General features: G+C 45.4%; 1 protein-coding gene across 2 annotated transcripts in view; it reads left to right on the top strand.

Moving 5' to 3' along the window:
- LOC144500357 (ectonucleoside triphosphate diphosphohydrolase 4-like) overlaps window positions 1-19,215 on the top strand; it is a 92,993-nt gene that overhangs the window by 71,352 nt on the left and 2,426 nt on the right. For both annotated transcript variants that reach the window (XM_078223117.1, XM_078223118.1), the window contains 3 exons: window positions 2,788-3,112; window positions 5,975-6,060; window positions 18,497-18,658. In XM_078223117.1, the coding sequence (XP_078079243.1) occupies window positions 2,788-3,112; window positions 5,975-6,060; window positions 18,497-18,658 (573 nt within the window). The remainder of the gene's footprint in view (window positions 1-2,787; window positions 3,113-5,974; window positions 6,061-18,496; window positions 18,659-19,215) is intronic.

The following is a 19,215-nucleotide window of genomic DNA, read 5'->3' as shown; positions in this document are numbered from 1 at the left end:
GAGCAGTTTTGGGCCCCGTGCCTAAGGAAGGAAGTGCTGGCCTTGGAAAGGGTCCAGAGGAGGTTCACAAGAATGATCTCTGGAATGAACAGTTTGTCGTATGAGGAATAGTTGAGGACTCTGGGTCTGTACTCGTTGGAGTTTAGAAGGATGGGGGGGGATCTTATTGAAACTTACAGGATACTGCGAGGCCTGGATAGAGTGGACGTGGAGAGGACATTTCCACTAGTAGGAAAATCTAGAACCAGAGGGCACAGCCTCAGGCTAAAGGGACGATCCTTTAAAACAGAGATGAGGAGGAATTTCTTCAGCCAGAGAATGGTGAATCTGTGGAACTCTTTGCCGCAGAAGGCGGTGGAGGCCAGGTCATTGAGTGTCTTTAAGACGGAGATAGATAGGTTCTTGATTAGGAATCTTAGAAACCCTACAGTACAGAAAGAGGCCATTCGGCCCATCGAGCCTACACCGACCACAATCCCACCCAGGCCCTACCCCTTTATCCCTACATATTTACCCACTAATCCCTCTAACCTACGCATCCCAGGACACTAAGGGCAATTTTAGCATGGCCAATCAACCTAACCCGCACACCTTTGGACTGTGGGAGGAAACCGGAGCACCCGGAGGAAACCCACGCAGACACGAGGGGAATGTGCAAACTCCACACAGACAGTGACCCAAGCCGGGAATCGAATCCAGGTCCCTGGAGCTGTGAAGCAGCAGTGCTAACCACTGTGCTACCATGCCACCCGATTGATAAGGAGATCAGGGGTTATGGGGAAAAGACAGGAGAATGCGGATGAGAAAAATATCAGCCATGATTGAATGGTGGAGCAGACTCGATGGGCCGAGTGGCCTAATTCTGCTCCTATGTCTTATAGTCTTATGGTAACATACCATAGGACAGTAGTTTATGGTCAGCAACCCAAGCTTACTGAGCATGGCAGTGGTTCAACCTGCAGGTCTGGGCTATCTGTTGTGAACTGGGAGATGGTTGGCAGGCTGTCAGTGGCTTCAATGCCCCAAATTAGGGAGCGGGAATCGCATCGGGTTCATGCTCCTGATTCCTGGCCAGCATTCCTTGTTTTAAATGCCTGTGCATAGCCGTTGGGTGAGGCTGGATGGAAGGATTGAAAAATTGTTCCTGTCCCAACACTAACAGATTTCACCTCTGAGAATACAGTTCACCCAAAACACACACAAAAGGAGATTTATTTGTCTTTCATTTCTTTTGGCTTTTTTTCTGTAAGGGTGGGTAAGGGGTTATTTCTGAGGATTTTATTTTGGTGACATAGGGACGAGAGCAAGTATTGAAGAGATTGTTTCTGTACGCACCTCTCACAATGTATTCACTCTGCCCTTTGTGGTCAGACGTTGGCTGTTTATGCTCACATGTAGTGGCTAGCGTAGTAGAGGACGGTCAGTACTAAGAGAGGAAGAGCAGAAAATTGGGGAGAAATGGGCAGATTTTATAGGAACTGGTTAAAAACAATACTGAAAAGCAGAATGATGCATTTGCCACATATCACTAGAAGGGAAAGGACGAACCTTATTTCGAGGTAGCATCTTTCATATGCTCGAGATGTCCTAAGGCGCTGGGGCGGCACAGTGGTTAGCACTGCTGCCTCACAGCGCCAGGGACCCAGGTTCGATTCCCGGCTTGGGTCACTGTCTGTGTGGAGTTTGCACGTTCTCCCTGTGTCTGCGTGGGTTTCCTCCAGGTGCTCCGGTTTCCTCCCACCATCCGAAAGACTTGCTGGTTAGGTGCATTGGTCATGCTAAATTCTCCCTCAGTGTACCTGAACAGTTGTCGGAGTGTGACGACTGGGGGATTTTCACAGTAACTTCATTGCAGTGTTAATGTAAGCCTACTTGTGACACTAATAAATAACTTAAACTTATTTGTATGCCTAGGTTTAAGTGGATATTATTTTAATTTGATTTCTGCTGCGCCAAAATGCCAACAAAACTCTTGTTATTTCAGGACAAGTATTTATCATAAAGCTATATATTTTGAAATTGGCACCACACTGTGCACTGGGTTATAATTCTTACTGTCTTCTGTGCAAATGGAGCAACAGCAAACAAATGAATGACTTAAGAATTAATCGAGTGGCTCAGAGGGTTTATATATAGAATAATAATGGTTACCTGGGCTGACCTACAGGCTGGATCTATGAGTGTCATAGAATCATAAAATCCTTACAGTGCAGAAGAAGGCGATTCAGCCCAACAAGTCTGCACCGACTCTCTGAAAGAGCAGGCCCACCCCTTTGCCCTATCCCTGTAACCCCACATATTTATTACAGATTGTGGGAGGAAACCGGAGCACCCAGAGTGAACCCACGCAGACACGGGGAAAACGTTCAAACTCCACACAGACAGTGACCCAAGGTGGGAATCGAACCCAGGTTCCTGGCACTGTGAGGCATCAGTGCTAACCCACTGTGCCACCATGCACGCCCCTGTCTATATATTAAAATGAATGTCTGTATATTAGAATCGCGAATACCAGGACAATGACAAAGCGGCACTGTAATTAAAGTTTAGAAAGCTTGTATTTATTAATGGTTGTCAAAATGTCATCAGGGCAAGCTAAGTACGTATAAAACTGATTTCAAAAATCAAATCAAAAGCAAAACCGGATATAAACATGACATCGACATGTAGACGGATGTCACTTTTTCGGGTACAGATTAATTGGAACAAATGACAGGGGAAGGAAAGGCTGTTTAACTCGGTGGAAATATATTTTGGAATACAGAGCGGTTGCTTTTTTTTTTGCAGATTACTCGGCCATCGTATGGGCATGAGCGCAGAGAGCCCCTACCTCGATCCCTGCTTGTCTGTTGAAACAACCGACACCATTCAGAAGGATGAGCAGACATTCTTCCTGAAAGGAACCGGGAACTTTGACGAGTGTTGCAAGCAAATGAAACCATTCCTGAGCAAAGGGAATGAGGCCAACTCTTCCCTCAATGGGGTTTACCAGTCCCCCATTGACTTCTATAATAGTGAATTCTATGGATTCTCTGAGTTTTATTACTGTACTGAAGACGTGTTGCGTATGGGAGGTCAATATGATGGTGTTAAGTACAAGAAAGCAGCCCAGGTATGGAAATCCAGTGCTTCTCCCACATGGTCAGAAAAAATAATTTTTTAAAATAATATACAATGTTCTAAAATATAAAATTTACAGATCAGAAGCCATTCTTTTTTATTCTTTCACGGGATGTGAGCATCGCTGGCTGGGCCAGAGTTTATTGCCCATCTCTGATTGCCCCTTGAGAAGGTAGTTTTGAGCTGTCTACTTGAGTCACTGCAGCCCCTGAGGTGTAAGTACACCCACAGTGCTGTTAGAGAGGGAGTTCCAGCACTTTGACCCAGCGACAGTGAAGGAACGGCGATATATTTCCAAGTCAGGATGGTGTGTGGCTTGGAGGACAAGCGGTGGTGTTCCCAAGCATCTGCTGCCCTTGTCTAAGATGATAGCGGTTGCCGGTTTGGAAGGTGTTGTTGAAGGAGCCTTGGTGAGTTACAGCTGTGCATCTTGTCTATGATACAAGCTGCCACTGTGCATCAGTGGTGGAGGGGGGTAAATGTTTAAGGTGGCGAATGGGGTGCCAGTGAAGTGGGCTGCTTTGCTGTGAAGGGTGTCAAGCTTCTGGAGCGTTGTTGGAGCTGCACCCATCCAGGCAAGTGGGAAGTATTCCATCACACTCCTAACTTGTGCCTTGTAGATGGTGGACAGGCTCTGGGGAGTCAGGAGGTGAGTTACTCATTGCATAGATCTAACCTGCTTTTGTAGTCCATTTGAGTTTCTGATTAATGGTAACCCCCAGCACATTGATAAAATTAAAGTTTATTTATTAGTCATAAGTCGGCTTACTTTAAGACTGCAATTAAGTTACTGTGAAAATACTATAGTCGCCACACTCCGGTGCCTGTTCGGGTACACTAAGGAGCAATTTAGCATGGCCAATGCACCTAACCCGCACATCTTTGGACTGTGGGAGGAAACCGAAGCACCCGGAGGAAACCCACGCAGACACGGGAGAACGTGCAAACTCCACACAGACAGTGACCCAAGCCGGGAATCGAACCTGGGTCCCTGGCGCTGTGAGGCAGCAGTGCTAACCATGGTGCCACCCCAATAGTGGGTGATTCAGTGATGGTAATGCCATTGAATGTCAAGAAGAGATGGTTAGGTTCCTTCCTGTTGGAATTGGTCATTGCCTGGCATCTATCTGGTGTGAATGTTGTCACTTAGCAACCCAAGCCCGAACGTTGTCCAGGTCTTGCTGCATTTGGACATGGATGGGATTGTTTCAGTATCTGAGGAATCACAAATGGTGCTGAACATTGTGCAATGATCAGTGAAAATTGCACTTCTGACCTTAATGTTGGAGGGAAAGTCATTGGTGTATATGCTCCACATGAGCCTTCTCTCAGTCCTCTTCATCAACCTATCAGCACCACCTTCTATTCTTTCCTCCCTTGTGTGCTTATCTAGCTGCCTCAATGCACCAGTGTATTCACCTCAACTACACCTTGTATAGAGAGTTCCACATTCCTAACCAACCCTCCTGAACAGAAATGGATAACATTTCATCAATAGGACAGGTTAGAATCATAGAATCCCGACAGTACAGAAAGAGGCCATTTGGCCCATTGAATCTGTACTGACAACAATCCCACCCTATCCCCGTAACCCCGCACATTTATCCCACTAATGTCTCTAACCTACGCATCCCGTGACGTTAAGGAGCAATTTAGCATGGCCAATGCACCTAACTGCACATGTTTGGACTGTGGGAGGGAATAATAGGGGGCCCAACACAGATCCCTGTGGTACGCTCTGGAAACTGGCTTCCAGTCGCTGACGCAGCCTTCTGTCATCACCCTCTGTCTCCTACAACTGAGCCAATTTTGAATCCAACTTATCAAATTACCGTGTATCCCATGTGAATTTACCTTCTTTACAAGTCTCCCATGTGGGAGCTTGTCAAAGGCTTTGCTGAAATCAATATAAACTATATCGACTGCACTACCCTCGTCTTCACACCTGGTCACCTCCTCAAAAAATTCTAGGCATGACCTCTCTCTGACGGAGCCATGCTGACTATTCCTGATCAAGCTTTGCCTCTCCAAGTGGACATAGATGCTTTCCTCCAGACGTTTCTCTAATAGTCTCCCTACTGCTGACGTGAGACTTGCCGGTCTGTAATTCCCTGGTTTATTTCTACAACCCTTCTTAAATAGCGGAACCATATTAGCTGTTGTCTAGTTGTCTGTCACCTCCCCTGTGGCCAGAGAAGAATTGAAAATTTGGGTCAGAGCCTCTGCAATCTCCTCCCTTGCCTCCCATAGCAGCCTAGGGCACAATTCATCTGGACCTGGAGATTTATCCACTTTTAAGGCTGTTAACACCGCCAATACCTTGTCCTTCTCGATGTCAATTTGCTCAAGAACCTCACAGTATCTCTCCCTGAATTCCATACCGTTGTCCTCATTCTCTTGGGTGAAGATGGATGTGAAGTAAATATATGAGGCTTGTATCACAAGGAATAGGTGTCAGGGCACGGCCTTCTAACCAAGCCTCACTGGCAGTAGTCTTGCTTTTTTTCTTTCTCTGAATGTGGATGACGGTGGCGAGGTATTTATTTTCTGTGGCTTTGTATTCATTTAAGATCACATCGAGAATTAGCCTGGAACTGGCAAGGATGAGCTCGTTAGACTGTGTTGACTACAATTTAGCAGTTCCAAAATTGACATTTGAGAAAAGCAGGGAACAGTAAAGCAACAAATTGAATTTGCCATTGTATCTGCAAACACATCAACAATATTGTATTGAATGTATAGTTGTGGATTGCCATCTCTGCAAGCCTGATGGGAGTGTGTTCTCTGACAGGTTTTTGTGATAACCGACAGCCTTTAAGATTAATTTTATTTCACCCCAAACTTTTGTTCGTAGGAATACTGTGCTACCAAATGGATGAAGCTAAAAGAGCGGTTTGATCTCAATTTGTTTTCATCCCACGCCGACCTTCACAGATTGAAGTAAGTTGTGCCAAAGACTTATCTTAACGGCGCAGAAGCTTGAGCAGAACGACATAAATCTCTGCCCAAGTAAACTTTCAAGGACTGTGGTTGATGTGTGTGTGTGTGCACCAGAATACTGACTGAGACACTGTATTAAGTGAAACCGTATACAGATTATTCTCCAAATCCCCCCAACACAATTGGGTAAATCCAGACTTCGAGTCAGGGATAGAGAAGGACATAACTTGATAGGGAAATTAGGGTTGGGCAGCAAATGCTGGCGATGTTTATGTCCCATCAGCAAATATTTTAAAAATGCTCCAAGTATGTCTTTTCTCCCTTCGCTGTGTTTGTCCCAGTCCTCTTATTGGAGGAAAAAAGGAGACAGGAAAAACAGATTTTTTCATTTGGAATGTGTTCCTGAATAATAAGCCACCCCCCAGTTATCTGTTTGGAGAGTGGTATTCACAAATGTAGTGTAGGCTGTCTTGTATTTATAGAATGGTTACTGCACAGCAGGCGGCCATTCAGCCCAGCGTGTCTGTGCTGGCTCTCTGCAGGAGCAATTCACCTCGTGCCTTTTCCCCAAAGCCCTTTCCAGATAGTGATCCAATTCTCTTTTGAAAGCCTCAATTGACCCTGCCTCCACCATACTCTCAGGCAGTGCATTCCAGATCCTAACCACTCTCAGCATGAAAAAAAATTCTCATTGCGCCCCTTGTCAGTTACCTTAACTCTGTGCCTTCTGGTTCTCGATCCTTCCACCAATGGGAACGGTTTCTCTCTGTCTACTCTATCCAGACCCCCCCCCCCCCCCCCCATGATTTTGAGTACCTCTATCAAATCTCCTCTCAACCTTCTGTTTCTGAAGGAGAATAACCTCTTCAGTCTGTCTAAGTAACTGAAATTCCTCATCCCTGGAACCATTTGTATGAATCTTTTCTGCACTCTCTCTAACGCCTTTGCATCCTTTCTAAAGTCTGGTGCCCAGAACTGAAAGCAATACTCCAATTGAGGCAAAACCAGTGCTTTATACAAGTTTGACATAATTACCTTGCTCTTGTACTTTACACCTCTATTGATAAAGCCCTGATTGCCATTTACTCACAGGTAAATGTGAGGTGATTCATTTTGGTAGGACTAATTTAAATGTGGATTACAGGGTCAAAGGTAGGGTTCTGAAGACTGTGGAGGAACAGAGAGATCTTGGGGTCCTTATCCACAGATCTCTAAAGGTTGCCACTCAAGTGGATAGAGCTGTGAAGAAGGCCTATAGTGTGTTAGCTTTTATTAACAGGGCGTTGGAGTTTAAGAGCCGTGGGGTTATGCTGCAACTGTACAGGACCTTGGTGAGACCACATTTGGAATATTGTGTACAGTTCTGGTCACCTCACTATAAGAAGGATGTGGAAGTGCTGGAAAGAGTGCAGAGGAGATTTACCAGGATGCTGCCTGGTTTGGAGGGTAGGTCTTATGAGGAAAGGTTGAGGGAGCTCGGGCTGTTCTCTCTGGAGTGGAGGAGGCTGAGGGGAGACTTAATAGAGGTTTATAAAATGATGAAGGGGATAGATAGAGTGAACGTTCAAAGACTATTTCCTCGGGTGGATGGAGCTATTACAAGGGGGCATAACTATAGGGTTCGTGGTGGGAGATATAGGAAGGATATCAGAGGTAGGTTCTTTACGCAGAGAGTGGTTGGGGTGTGGAATGGACTGCCTGCAGTGATAGTGGAGTCAGACACTTTTGGAACATTTAAGCGGTTATTGGATAGGCACATGGAGCACACCAGGATGATAGGGAGTGGGATAGCTTGATCTTGGTTTCAGATAAAGCTCGGCACAACATCGTGGGCCGAAGGGCCTGTTCTGTGCTGTACTGTTCTATCTAGGTGATTGTGCTCCCAACACTGCTCCAATGTCCAGAGTTGGAACAAACTGCTCCAAATTTTCTAACTTGCAAACCTGACACCAAAATCCTCGATTCTAAAAGTTTTTTAAACAAATGTAAACACTGTCTCGCAACGTTGCTTCAAGTGAAGATTTTCAGTTGTTCTTCAACTAAAAGGGACACATTGGAATTCAAGCTGTGAACCCACATGGGAGGGGTGCGGTGTTAGTTCTGGTTACCAAATCGAAATGGCATGCATCATGGAGGAATGCTACATATAACCTCACATCATCCCAAATGTGTCGCTAGTGCTCACATTTCTCAAGGGCAATTAGGGATGGGCAATAAATGCCTTTCACATCCAGTGAAAGGATAACAATAAAGAACAGGACAGCACAGGGACAGGCCCTTCAGCCCGCCAAGCCCCTGCCAACATGATGCCTTTCTAAACTAAAGACCTTTTGCCTCTCTGCGGTCCGTATCCCTCTATTGCCTGCTTATTCATGTATCTGTCAAGATGCCTCTTAAACGTTTCTATTGTATCTGCTTCTACTACCTCCTCTGGCAGCGCATTCCAGGCACTTACCACCCTCTGTGTAAAAAAACTTGCCTCTCACATCTCCTTTGAAGTTTCCCCCTTTTACCTTAAACCCATGTCCCCGAGTAATTGACATTTCTACCCTGGGAAGAAGACTCCGACTATCCATGCCTCTCATAATTTTGCAACTTCTATCAGGTTAACCCTCAGCCTCTGACATTCAAGTGAAAACAAACCAAGTTTGTCCAATCTCTCCTCATAGCTAATACCCTCCAAACCAGGCAACATCCTGGTAAACCTTTTCTGTACCCTCTCCAAAGTCTCCACATCCTTCTGGCGGTGTGGTGACCATAACTGTATGCAGTATTCCAAATGTGGCCTAACTAAAGTTCTACACAATGAATATTTTAAAAGTATTTTTGGAACAAAATTTGTGCTGAAGGACTAGGATTTAGTAAACACAGCACCTCTGTTCAAGTAGAAGACAATACAGGACATTATAGGACAGTTGGCCTGGCCCAATTGTAAATAAACTTTTTGTAGCCATAATACAGCATGACATTAGTTAACACTTACAGAGGTGTTACAGAATGGCTGATCAGGAGCACTCAGTTCGGATTTGTAAAGGACTGGTTGCAACCTAGTCCAGATGGTCCGGTTTCCCCCACAGTCCAAAGACGTGCTGGTTAGGTGGATTGGCCATGCTAAAGTGCCCCTTAGTGTCAGGGGGACTAGCTAGGGTAAATGCATGGGGTTATGGGAATAGGGCCTGAATGGGATTGTGGTTGGCAGACTCGATGGGTCGAATGGCATCCCTCTGCACTGTAGGTTTACCAGGATGTTGCCTGGTTTGGAGGGTATTAGCTATGAGGAGAGATTGGACAAACTTGTTGCACAGGGGCACGGTGGTTAGCACTGCTGCCTCACAGCACCAGGGACCCAGGTTCAATTCCTGGCTTGGGTCATTGTGTGGTGTTTGCACATTCCCCTCGTGCCTGCGTGAGTTTCCTCCAGATGGTCCGGTTTCCCCCACAGTCCAAAGACGTGCTGGTTAGGTGGATTGGCCATGCTAAAGTGCCCCTTAGTGTCAGGGGGACTAGCTAGGGTAAATGCATGGGGTTATGGGAATAGGGCCTGAATGGGATTGTGGTTGGCAGACTCGATGGGTCGAATGGCATCCCTCTGCACTGTAGGGTTCCATGATTCTAGGTTGTACTTGACAAATGTTTGATTTTTTGAGAAAATCGGTGCACGAATAGAGGGAATGGGATGGATGTTGTACACGTAGCAACTCAGGATATTTTTGATGAAGTGCCCCATAAGAGATTGTTATATAACTGAAGACATGTGGTCTGAAGGGGAATATAGTCAGATGACTAAAGGACAGAGAGGACACATTCACGGGGGTAGGGCAATGGATATTTTTCAGAAAGGAGTATTGTCCCAAGAGTTTGTGCTGCACCTTTGTTTTCAATTTAAACTGATGATTTTAGCATAATTAAATGGATGAATAATATCTTAAGGTTGCCAACAATGCCAGTTTAATGGTAAATTGTGTGGGGATTTACATAACAATATGGCCTCATTGTCAGAATGCTCAGATAGGCCACAGATGCAGATCAATGCAGAGAAAAGTGAAATAATAGTTTAAAGGGATAGAAACTGAATTTCTAACTGAGATTACATCCAGGGCTTCTGATTAACTGAACTATAAATACAAGCAGTAAAGATCATCATAAAGATAAATGAGATTCTGAGTTTTACACAAAGGAACTCAAATAAAGTTAAAGTTAATTTATTAGTCACAAGTAAGCTTATATTAACGCTGCAATGAAGTTCCTGTGAAATTCCTCTAGTCGCCACACTCCGGCACCTATTTGGGTACACTGAGGGAGAATTTAGCATGGCCAATCCATCTAACCAGCACATCTTTTGGACTGTGGGAGGAAATCGGAGCACCCGGAGGAAACCCACGCAGACACAGGGAGAACGTGCAGACTCTGCACAGACAGTGACTCAAGCCAGGAATCGAGCCTGGGTCCCTGGCGCTGTGAGGCAGCAGTGCTAACCACTGTGCCACCGTGCCGCCCCGAGGGAAGTGACATTGAAGTTGTACATGACATTGGTTAGACAATAATTGGAGCATTAAAGCCACAGGACAGGCACCATGAAGATTGACGAGAATTGTACCGGTCATTAAGATCATTAAAATGTGAAAGCAGAGTTGAACAAATGGGGACTTTTTCATTCTGAAAGCGATTAAGGGAGGATCTAATTGAGATTTTCAAAGTTATGAAACATTTTGAGAGAGAGTACAGAGAAAAGATTGGGCTGTATTTTACTGGGCTCACCCACAACTTTGTCTCCGACCTCTGTGCTCCCCTCCCCCCCAAACTAAAAGGTTTGGCGGGAGGGGATGTTGGTGGGGAGTTGCTTGCAGCAATTTAATGATTTAATGCTGTGTAAATTGCTTCAAGGCAATACTTATCTCTGGAGTCCCAGCTTAGAGACCTGCCAGCCAATCGGTCTAGTCCCAACAGTGCCAGCTAGAAGTGGTCAGGATTGGTACTATGCAGGCAGTCCCAGCACGCCAAGGAGCCTGGGTAAGCCTAGAGTTGGGGGACTCAGTGGTGAAGGCAGTGGGTGAGGGGAGGGGGTGGGTGGGTTCAAGAACAGCGAGACTGACTTTGGACCTAAGGGACCAACAATGGAGGTTCCCACCTCTCTTGCATGATACCAGCCTGTGTAACTAAAGCTGCTGGGCTTTCTGCATGGCGTGGGCCTCCCTCCACTCACCCCCATCCCACCCACCCCTTGCCTTGAGGAAATTGTCATGAGCTGCTTAAGGGCCTCATTAGGCCACAAGTGGGCAGGTTCCAAAACGCCTCCTCTATTCCCACCCCCCAGAAAAAAATCAGACAGGTTGGGGCAGACAGGTAGGTGAAGGGGAGGCCACTCGCTGGATCTTGCATGCTTCCTCACATTCAAATCTGTCAACAGGTGGGAAAATCCGTAACAAGGGCTCATTAACTGAGGAAGCCTTTAGGAAGGATAATTGTTCTGCATGTTAAGCATTTTGGAACATGGAATGCTTTACTTTATTGTCCAATTGGGGCAGAGATTTAACATTTCAAAGGAAATTGCATTAGTATTTGAAAAGGGAAAAAATAAAGGCAAGTTATAGAATCCCTACAGTGCAGAAGGAGGCCATTTGGCCCATCGAATCTGCACCAACCACAATCACACCCACACCCTATTCCCGTAACCCAACGTTTGCCTTGCTAATCCCCTGACACTAGGGTCAATTTAGCACGGCCAATCAACCTAACCCGCACATCTTTGGACTGTGGGAGGAAACCGGAGCACCCAGAGGAAAGACATGGGGAGAACGTGCAAACTCCACACAGACAGTGATCCGAGGCCGGAATCGAACCCTGGTGTCTGGCGCTGTGAGTCGGCAGTGCTAACCACTGTGCCACCGTGCTGCCCCAAAGTTGTGAGGCAACTCCAAAGACTTGAGCAAATAGTCTCGGCTGATACTCCAATGGCATTCCAATGGTGCACTTCACTGTAAAGTGTTTCGGAGCATCCTAAAGTTATAAGAGGTGGTAAATTAGCGCAAGTTCTTTCTCTTTAAACAAGTGACCCATTTGAAAAGCCACAAGAACAGTGGATTGATTCACTGCATCCTGTAAATTCTGTGACCCACCGACATTCGTGCACCTGCCTTTCCCCCAATCGGTTTTGAACAGATAAGATGGCATCCCTGAAACTGTCACTGCGAGAAGATTGAGTTGTTCAGTGAGTGGGAATGACCGGGGCTGTCAGTTCCGCCAATGATATTTCGAGAGTCCAAAATTCCTACAGATCGGAGGTGATCCATTGTTGATTTGATTTATTATTGTCACATGTATTAGTGTACAGTGAAAAGTATTGTTTCTTGCGTGCTATACAGACAAAGCATACCGTTCATAGAGAAGGAAACGAGAGAGTGCAGAATGTAGTGTTACAATCATAGCTAGGGTGTAGAGAAAAATGAATTGTTGCAATGACATTCGTGAACTGTGTAGGTGTCAGATTAATGAACTTGCTTTGATAAGTAACCTTTATATGGATCCTTTTAATTTTCATTTTCAGTAAATTTAATCTGGCAGCTCTAATGAATCACTGTGTCAGCAGAACAACAACTGCCTCACTTTGTGAAGCTTTATTTAATTAGAGTAAAAGTCTCTTAAATAGTGTTTGTTTAACAACATTTTGGCAGTACCCAAGTATATCTGGAATCCTGTGACCAAAACCCACACCAACAAGCCTCTACACCATATCCTTTACACAGCTCCAAGAGCAAGAACATGGTGATGCTGTTCGAATACATTTGAACCATTTTACCGTGTGCAAAATGCTGAAACTGAGTTAAAATGTTAAAAGATTTGAACACTATTTCAAAATTTAACAAATACTCCTGTTTGTACATAGAGAGGCTCCATTTCCTGCATAATATCAGAAATTGGAGCAGGAGTAGGCCATTCGGCCCCTCAAGCTTCCTTCCCCATTGAATAAGGTCAAAACTGATCCCAGACCTCAAACTTCACTTTCCTGCCCAATCCCCATACCCCTTGATTTTCTGGAGTTCAAACGTTGTTCCATCTCAGCCTTGAATGTACCGAATGGCTGAACATCCACAGCCCTCTGGGGCCAAGAGTTAGTGAAGAAATTCGTCCTCATCTCAGTCTAGTATGACCATCCCATAGCCTGAGATTATGCTCCCTGGTTCTAGATTCCTCATGTGGAGATGCCGGCGTTGGACTGGGGTGAACACAGTAAGAGTTTTAACAACACCAGGTTAAAGTCCAGCAGGTTTATTTGGTAGCAAATGCCATTAGCTTTCGGAGCCCATAGAAGGAGCAGGGCTCCGAAAGCTAATGGCATTTGCTACCAAATAAACCTGTTGGACTTTAACACTTGCTGTCTAGATTCCTCAGCCATGGGAAACTTCTTAGTGTCTACCCTGTCAAGCCTCCTTAGACTCTCATGTGTTTAAACAGATCACCATTTATTCTTCTTACTCAGTCTCTACTCAGTTGGTAACCCTCTCATCCGAGGAAACAATCCAGTGAATCTTCATTGCACCATGGCCAAAGCAAGTGCATCTCTCCTGAGATAAGGCCACCAGGGCTCTGCTTTTCATGTTGATTTGGACCTTTAACACAATCCTGCAATGCTGTCATTTTTGCATTAGTCATTAGTTCTAAGTGGCACCCATTACACAATGTAATTTATACATTGGGAAGTTAATAAACAGCAATGTTGACACACGGCCGCAAGTGATTCATAAGGGCAGCATCCCCAAACAGGCTTTCTCTCTTCCTATCACAAAGTATTTATGTTGTAATTACAGCACAAAAGCAGGCAATTCAGACCAACAGATTTCCACCCTTCTGTATCCTTCCAAATGGGCCTTAACATTTCACCAAAAAAACCAGTACCAGTTGGCTGTTGTTCCATTCTGAACATAATTTGGGGGCTGACAAACCCAAAGTAAATAGGCAGCCCTGTCATAGAGATATACAGCACGGAAATCATTGAATCCTACAGTGCAGAAGGAGGCCATTCGGTCCATCGAGTCTGCACCGACCACAATCCCACCCAGGCCCTATCCCCACAACCCCATGTTATAAACCTAGCCAGTCCCCCTGACTCTAACGGGCAATTTAGCATGGCCAATCCACCTAACCCACACATCTTTGGATTGTGGGAGGAAACCGGAGCACCCGGAGGAAACCCACGCAGACACGGGGAGAATGTGCAACCTCCACACAGACAGTGACCTGAGGCCAGGATTGAACCTGGGTCATTGGCACTGTGAGGCAGCAGTGCTAACCACTGTGCCACCGTGCCGCCCTTTGGCCCAACTCGTCCGTGCCAACCAGGTTTCCTAAACTGAACTAGTCCCATTTGCCTGCATTGGACCCATATCCTTCCTGAAACTGTGTCTAGGAAAACTGTGTTTATACAATAGTTAAGCTTCAATATCAAGTGAAAACAAAAGAACAAGACCTGATCATTCAGCCGCTGGAACCTATTCCACCATTCAATTAGATGTTGGTTATTACATATCTTAAACTCCGTTTACCTGCCTTGGTTCCATATTCCTCAATATCTCTGTCTAACAAATGCCCATCAATTCCAGTTCTGAAATTTTCAATTGACTCCCAGTTGTTGAAGAGGGAGAGTTCCAGAGGAAGTGCCTGCTGACATAACCCCTCTGACTGGCGGACTCTAATTTTAAAGTTGTATCTTGTTCCACACAGTCCTACATGCTAGTGCTGTAAAACGAAAGGAAAATTGTAAACTTCTCAAGGAGAGCAGTGGCATGTGTGGCCTACGCCAAGCTGTGTAAGACCATGTTCTAGGACTGGCGTCAATTTCAAGGTTTTTGTGTCGTAAAGTACTTACAAAACAAAAACAAGTCATTCAGCCCAATTAGAACCTCCTCTCAGTCCTCTTCATCTCACTCCTTCAACATATCATTCTATTCCTTTTTCCCTCATGTGCTTATCTAGTTTCCCCTGAAATGCATCAATGCTGTTTTCCTCAACTTGTGTTAGCGGGTTCCACATTCTAACTGCTTTCTCGGTAAGGATCCTTATCCTGAATTCCCTAATGGATTCATTACTAGTCATTATATATTTGGGTTCCTCGTTCTGGTCTTGCCCACATATGGAAGTATCATTTCTGTGTCTACCCAATCAAATCCTTTCCTAATCTTGAAGATCTCTACCAGGCCTCTCTTCACTTTTACTTACCGGAGATAGGAGCCCCAACCTACTCAATCTTTCCTGATAGATATTACCTGTCACAGCTGGCCTCGGTGCCATCACTAACCTGCTGATATTGAATGGAGGCAAGTACATTTATGCTATGAGGGAGAGACAAGTTAGAGTTGTCTCTGGGTGGCACAATGGTTAGCACTGCTGCCTCACAGCACCAGGGACTCGGGTTCAATTCCGGCTTCGGGTCACTGTCTGTGCGGAGTCTGTACGTTCTCCCCATGTCTGCGTGGGTTTCCATCGGGTGCTCTGATTTCCTCCCACAGTCCAAAGATGTGCGGGTTAGGTAGATTGGCCATGGTAAATTGTCCCTTAGTGTCCCAAGGTGTGCAGGTTAGGGCGATTAGCGGGGTAAATACATGGGGTTACAGGGATAGGGGCTGGGTGGGATTGTTGTTGGTGCAGGCCCGAAGGGCTGAATGGCCTCTTTCTGCTCTGTGGGGATTCTTTGATTCTTGCTTTTTTTAAGCATTAGGCTCCAGTTATACAGATGCTTTCACATTGACACAAAGCAACTGCAGGTGAAAACTCTACCTGTATTTAGGTAGAGGAATCAGGCTAACAGTCCCCCATCTGTGCTCTCTATAAATATAAAAGGTTCGTCATCTAGGAGAAGAGCTCCTCGTCTGCTGTCCCAGAATGAGTGTGCAGGGCTCCTTTGCAGCTGAGGCTAAGAGTGCAATCTGGAACAAAGTACAATCATCAGCTTAACTTAGGCCTACCATTTGAGAATTGCACTCTGTGCATAATGAAGGACAGCAGTAACTGTAACATAACAACTTCCTTAGCTGCATATCGTGTAACTGCACAGAGGCTTCCACAGACTCGGCACAAGGTGACCATTCAATCGTTCGCTAGCTGCCTGGGATGGTCCTGGCCTCTCCCTTTTGTTCCCAGATCATGGAGATGGTTTTCTGAATATTTGTACAGCTCCTGTCTTGGTTCTGCCATGATTGTTAAATAAGCTGGCTCTCTGTGGGAGTTTTAGAGGACTGATTCTATTCATTTGCTGTTTTCTTTTTCTGAGAAACGCGTCGTGTATTTCAGCCAAATCTGATATGAATTAACAGTTAACCCTCAAAACTGACAGAAGGACAACAGGTGAAGGTTTGCGTCCAAAATTCTTCCGAGCGAATTCCTAATCTCAGCCAGTCTGCTGTAACTCTGCACTGTCGCGGGGGCCGGTGCTTGGATGGGACTTTAAACTGAAGTCTTGTCTGCCTGATTAGCTTCGAAGGTCTCCAGGCACTCCATCCAGTGTCCAAGCCAACATCCGCTCTCCGTCAGCACACACCGCATTGGTGAGTCATCTAATGGCTGCTGGCACTGAGTTGCTGCCACATCTCCCAAGATTACAAGTCACTGCACTGCGTTGTGGAAGTGCCTGGAAATGATTTAACAAGTGATAAGACTCTACATGGGCTGAATGCTCTGCTTTTGTGCAGTGACTGTCTACGCAGGAGAGTAAGATTAAACTCGATGACTCATTTGGAGAGTAGCATTGGTGCAGAGATTATTTCTTTGCTGGAGTGTTCTGTTCTATGATTATTATATTCATGCAAGCAGATGGATGGCAAGAAGTAGAGATTGGTCTTGCCCACATTTGGGGCGGCACGGTAGCACAGTGGTTAGCACTGCTGCTTCACAGCTCCAGGGTCCCGGGTTCGATTCCCAGCTTGGGTCACTGTCTGTGTGGAGTTTGCACATTCTCCTCGTGTCTGCGTGGGTTTCCTCCGGGTGCTCCGGTTTCCTCCCACAGTCCAAAGATGTGCGGGTTAGGTTGATTGGCCAGGTTAAAAATTGCCCCTTAGAATCCTGGGATGCGTAGGTTAGAGGGATTAGTGGGTAAATATGTGGGGGTAGGGCCTGGGTGGGATTGTGGTCGGTGCAGACTCGATGGGCTGAATGGCCTCCTTCTGCACTGTAGGGTTTCTATATCTATTCTATATCATATCATTTCTGTGTCTACCCAATCAAATCCTTTCCTAATCTTGAAGATCTCTACCAGGCCTCTCTTCACTTTTACTTACCGGAGATAGGAGCCCCAACCTACTCAATCTTTCCTGATAGATATTACCTGTCAGAGCTGGCCTCGGTGCTTGGAAGATTTGAATGGAAGATTTTGAAGTAGGCACGGACCAAATTGCAAGAGGAATCTTGAGTACTGATTTTTCTTTAAAAAATAAGGGTCAAGGCCCCATATTTTGGTCCCTTTACATAAGGAAAGAGATCCTGGAATTGGAGGCAGTTCAGAGAAGGTTCACTAGGTTGATCCCAGATGTGGAGGAGTTGAATAGGTTGGGCCTGTAACTCATTGGAGTTTAGAAGAGTGAAGGGGTGATCTTATTGAGACATATAAGGTTTTCAGGGGGCTTGACAGGATAGATGCTGAGAGGTTGTTACCCCTTGTGGGGGAACCTCGGACCAGAGGGCATAATCTCAGAGTAAGGGGGTCGCCCATTTAAAACAGAGAAGAGGAGGAATTTCTTCTCTGAGGGGAGTGAATCTGTGGAATTCTTTACCACAGGGGGCTTTGGAGGCTGGGTCATTAAGTATGTTTAAACCTAAGATAGACAGATTTTTTAATCAGTAAGGGAATCGAGGGTTACGTGAAGTAAGTTGAGGATTATCAAATCAGGTCATCCATGATCTCATTGACTGGCAGACTTGATCAACCAAATGGCCTACTTCTGTTCCTACGTCTTATGGTCCACAATATTAGAATGACAGTGTCGGGGGAGATGAGATAAGTCAAATTGTAGTAGACACCAAGCTTCTTTTTAAAGGAAGCACTTGTACTTAGGTTGCACCCTTCACAACCGTGGTATGTTTCAAATGCTTCCATGAAGCATCTTTGGAGTGTAGTCTCGTCTAGAGTTGTGAGCATTACCGCCCTTTATTCTATTGTTTCTTGAGGCTCTGGAATCCCCCCATGTAAGTCCTTCTCACCTCCATTGAGACATTCGTTAAAACCTAGCTCTTTGACCAAACTTTTATCCACCCGTCCCCAAATTCTCTTTATGCATCAAACTCTGTTTGATAGCACTTCTGTGAAAAAGACAATCTTCTACCTTTTTAACCAATCATGGGATGTTTTACTGCACTAAAGGCGCTGTATCAATGCAAATTACTGTTGTTGTTTGAGGGGAGGGGGTGTATGGTTATGATGGTATTTCATTGTCCTTCTCTAATCTTGCAGATATCAGTGTTTTAAGTCTGCGTGGGTGCACGAGGTATTGCACAGTGGCTTTAACTTTCCAGCTGACTATTCCAACCTGAAGACAGCCCAACTAGTCTACGACAAGGAGGTACAATGGACGCTGGGGGCAATTCTTTATAAAACTCGTTTTCTACCTCTTAGGTATGTGGCTTCATTACATCAACAAAAGAATGATAAGTGAAACTCAGAGTGGCTTTGAGAAGTCCGAATATGAGAATTGCAATGCTATATGTTTTTTTTTATACTCATTCGCGGGACATGGACGTCGCTGGCTGGCCAACATTTATTGCCCATTCCTAGTTTCCCTTGAACTGAGTGGCTTGCTAGGTAATTTCAGAGAGCAATGGAGAGTCAATCACATTGCTGTGGCTCTGGAGTCACATGTAGGCCAGACCAGGTAAGGACAGCAGATTTCCTTCCCTCAAGAACAATAGTGAACCAGATGGGTTTTCCCGACAATCGACAATGGTTTCATGGTCATCAGTAGAATCTTAAATTCCAGATGTTTTTATTGTCATAGAATCCCTACAATGCAGAAGAGGCCATTTGGCCCATCGAGTCTGCACGGACTCTGACAGAGTGTATTTTACCTGCGCCCTCTCCCCAACTCTATCCCTGTAACCCTACACATTTACCATTGCTAATCCATCTAGCCTACATATCTTGGGACATGTGTGCACACTGTGGGCCGGATATGG

The sequence above is a fragment of the Mustelus asterias genome, chromosome 11, assembly GCF_964213995.1.
Source record: "Mustelus asterias chromosome 11, sMusAst1.hap1.1, whole genome shotgun sequence".
Lineage (NCBI taxonomy): Eukaryota > Metazoa > Chordata > Chondrichthyes > Carcharhiniformes > Triakidae > Mustelus > Mustelus asterias.
This window is presented reverse-complemented; position numbering and strand designations above follow the sequence as displayed.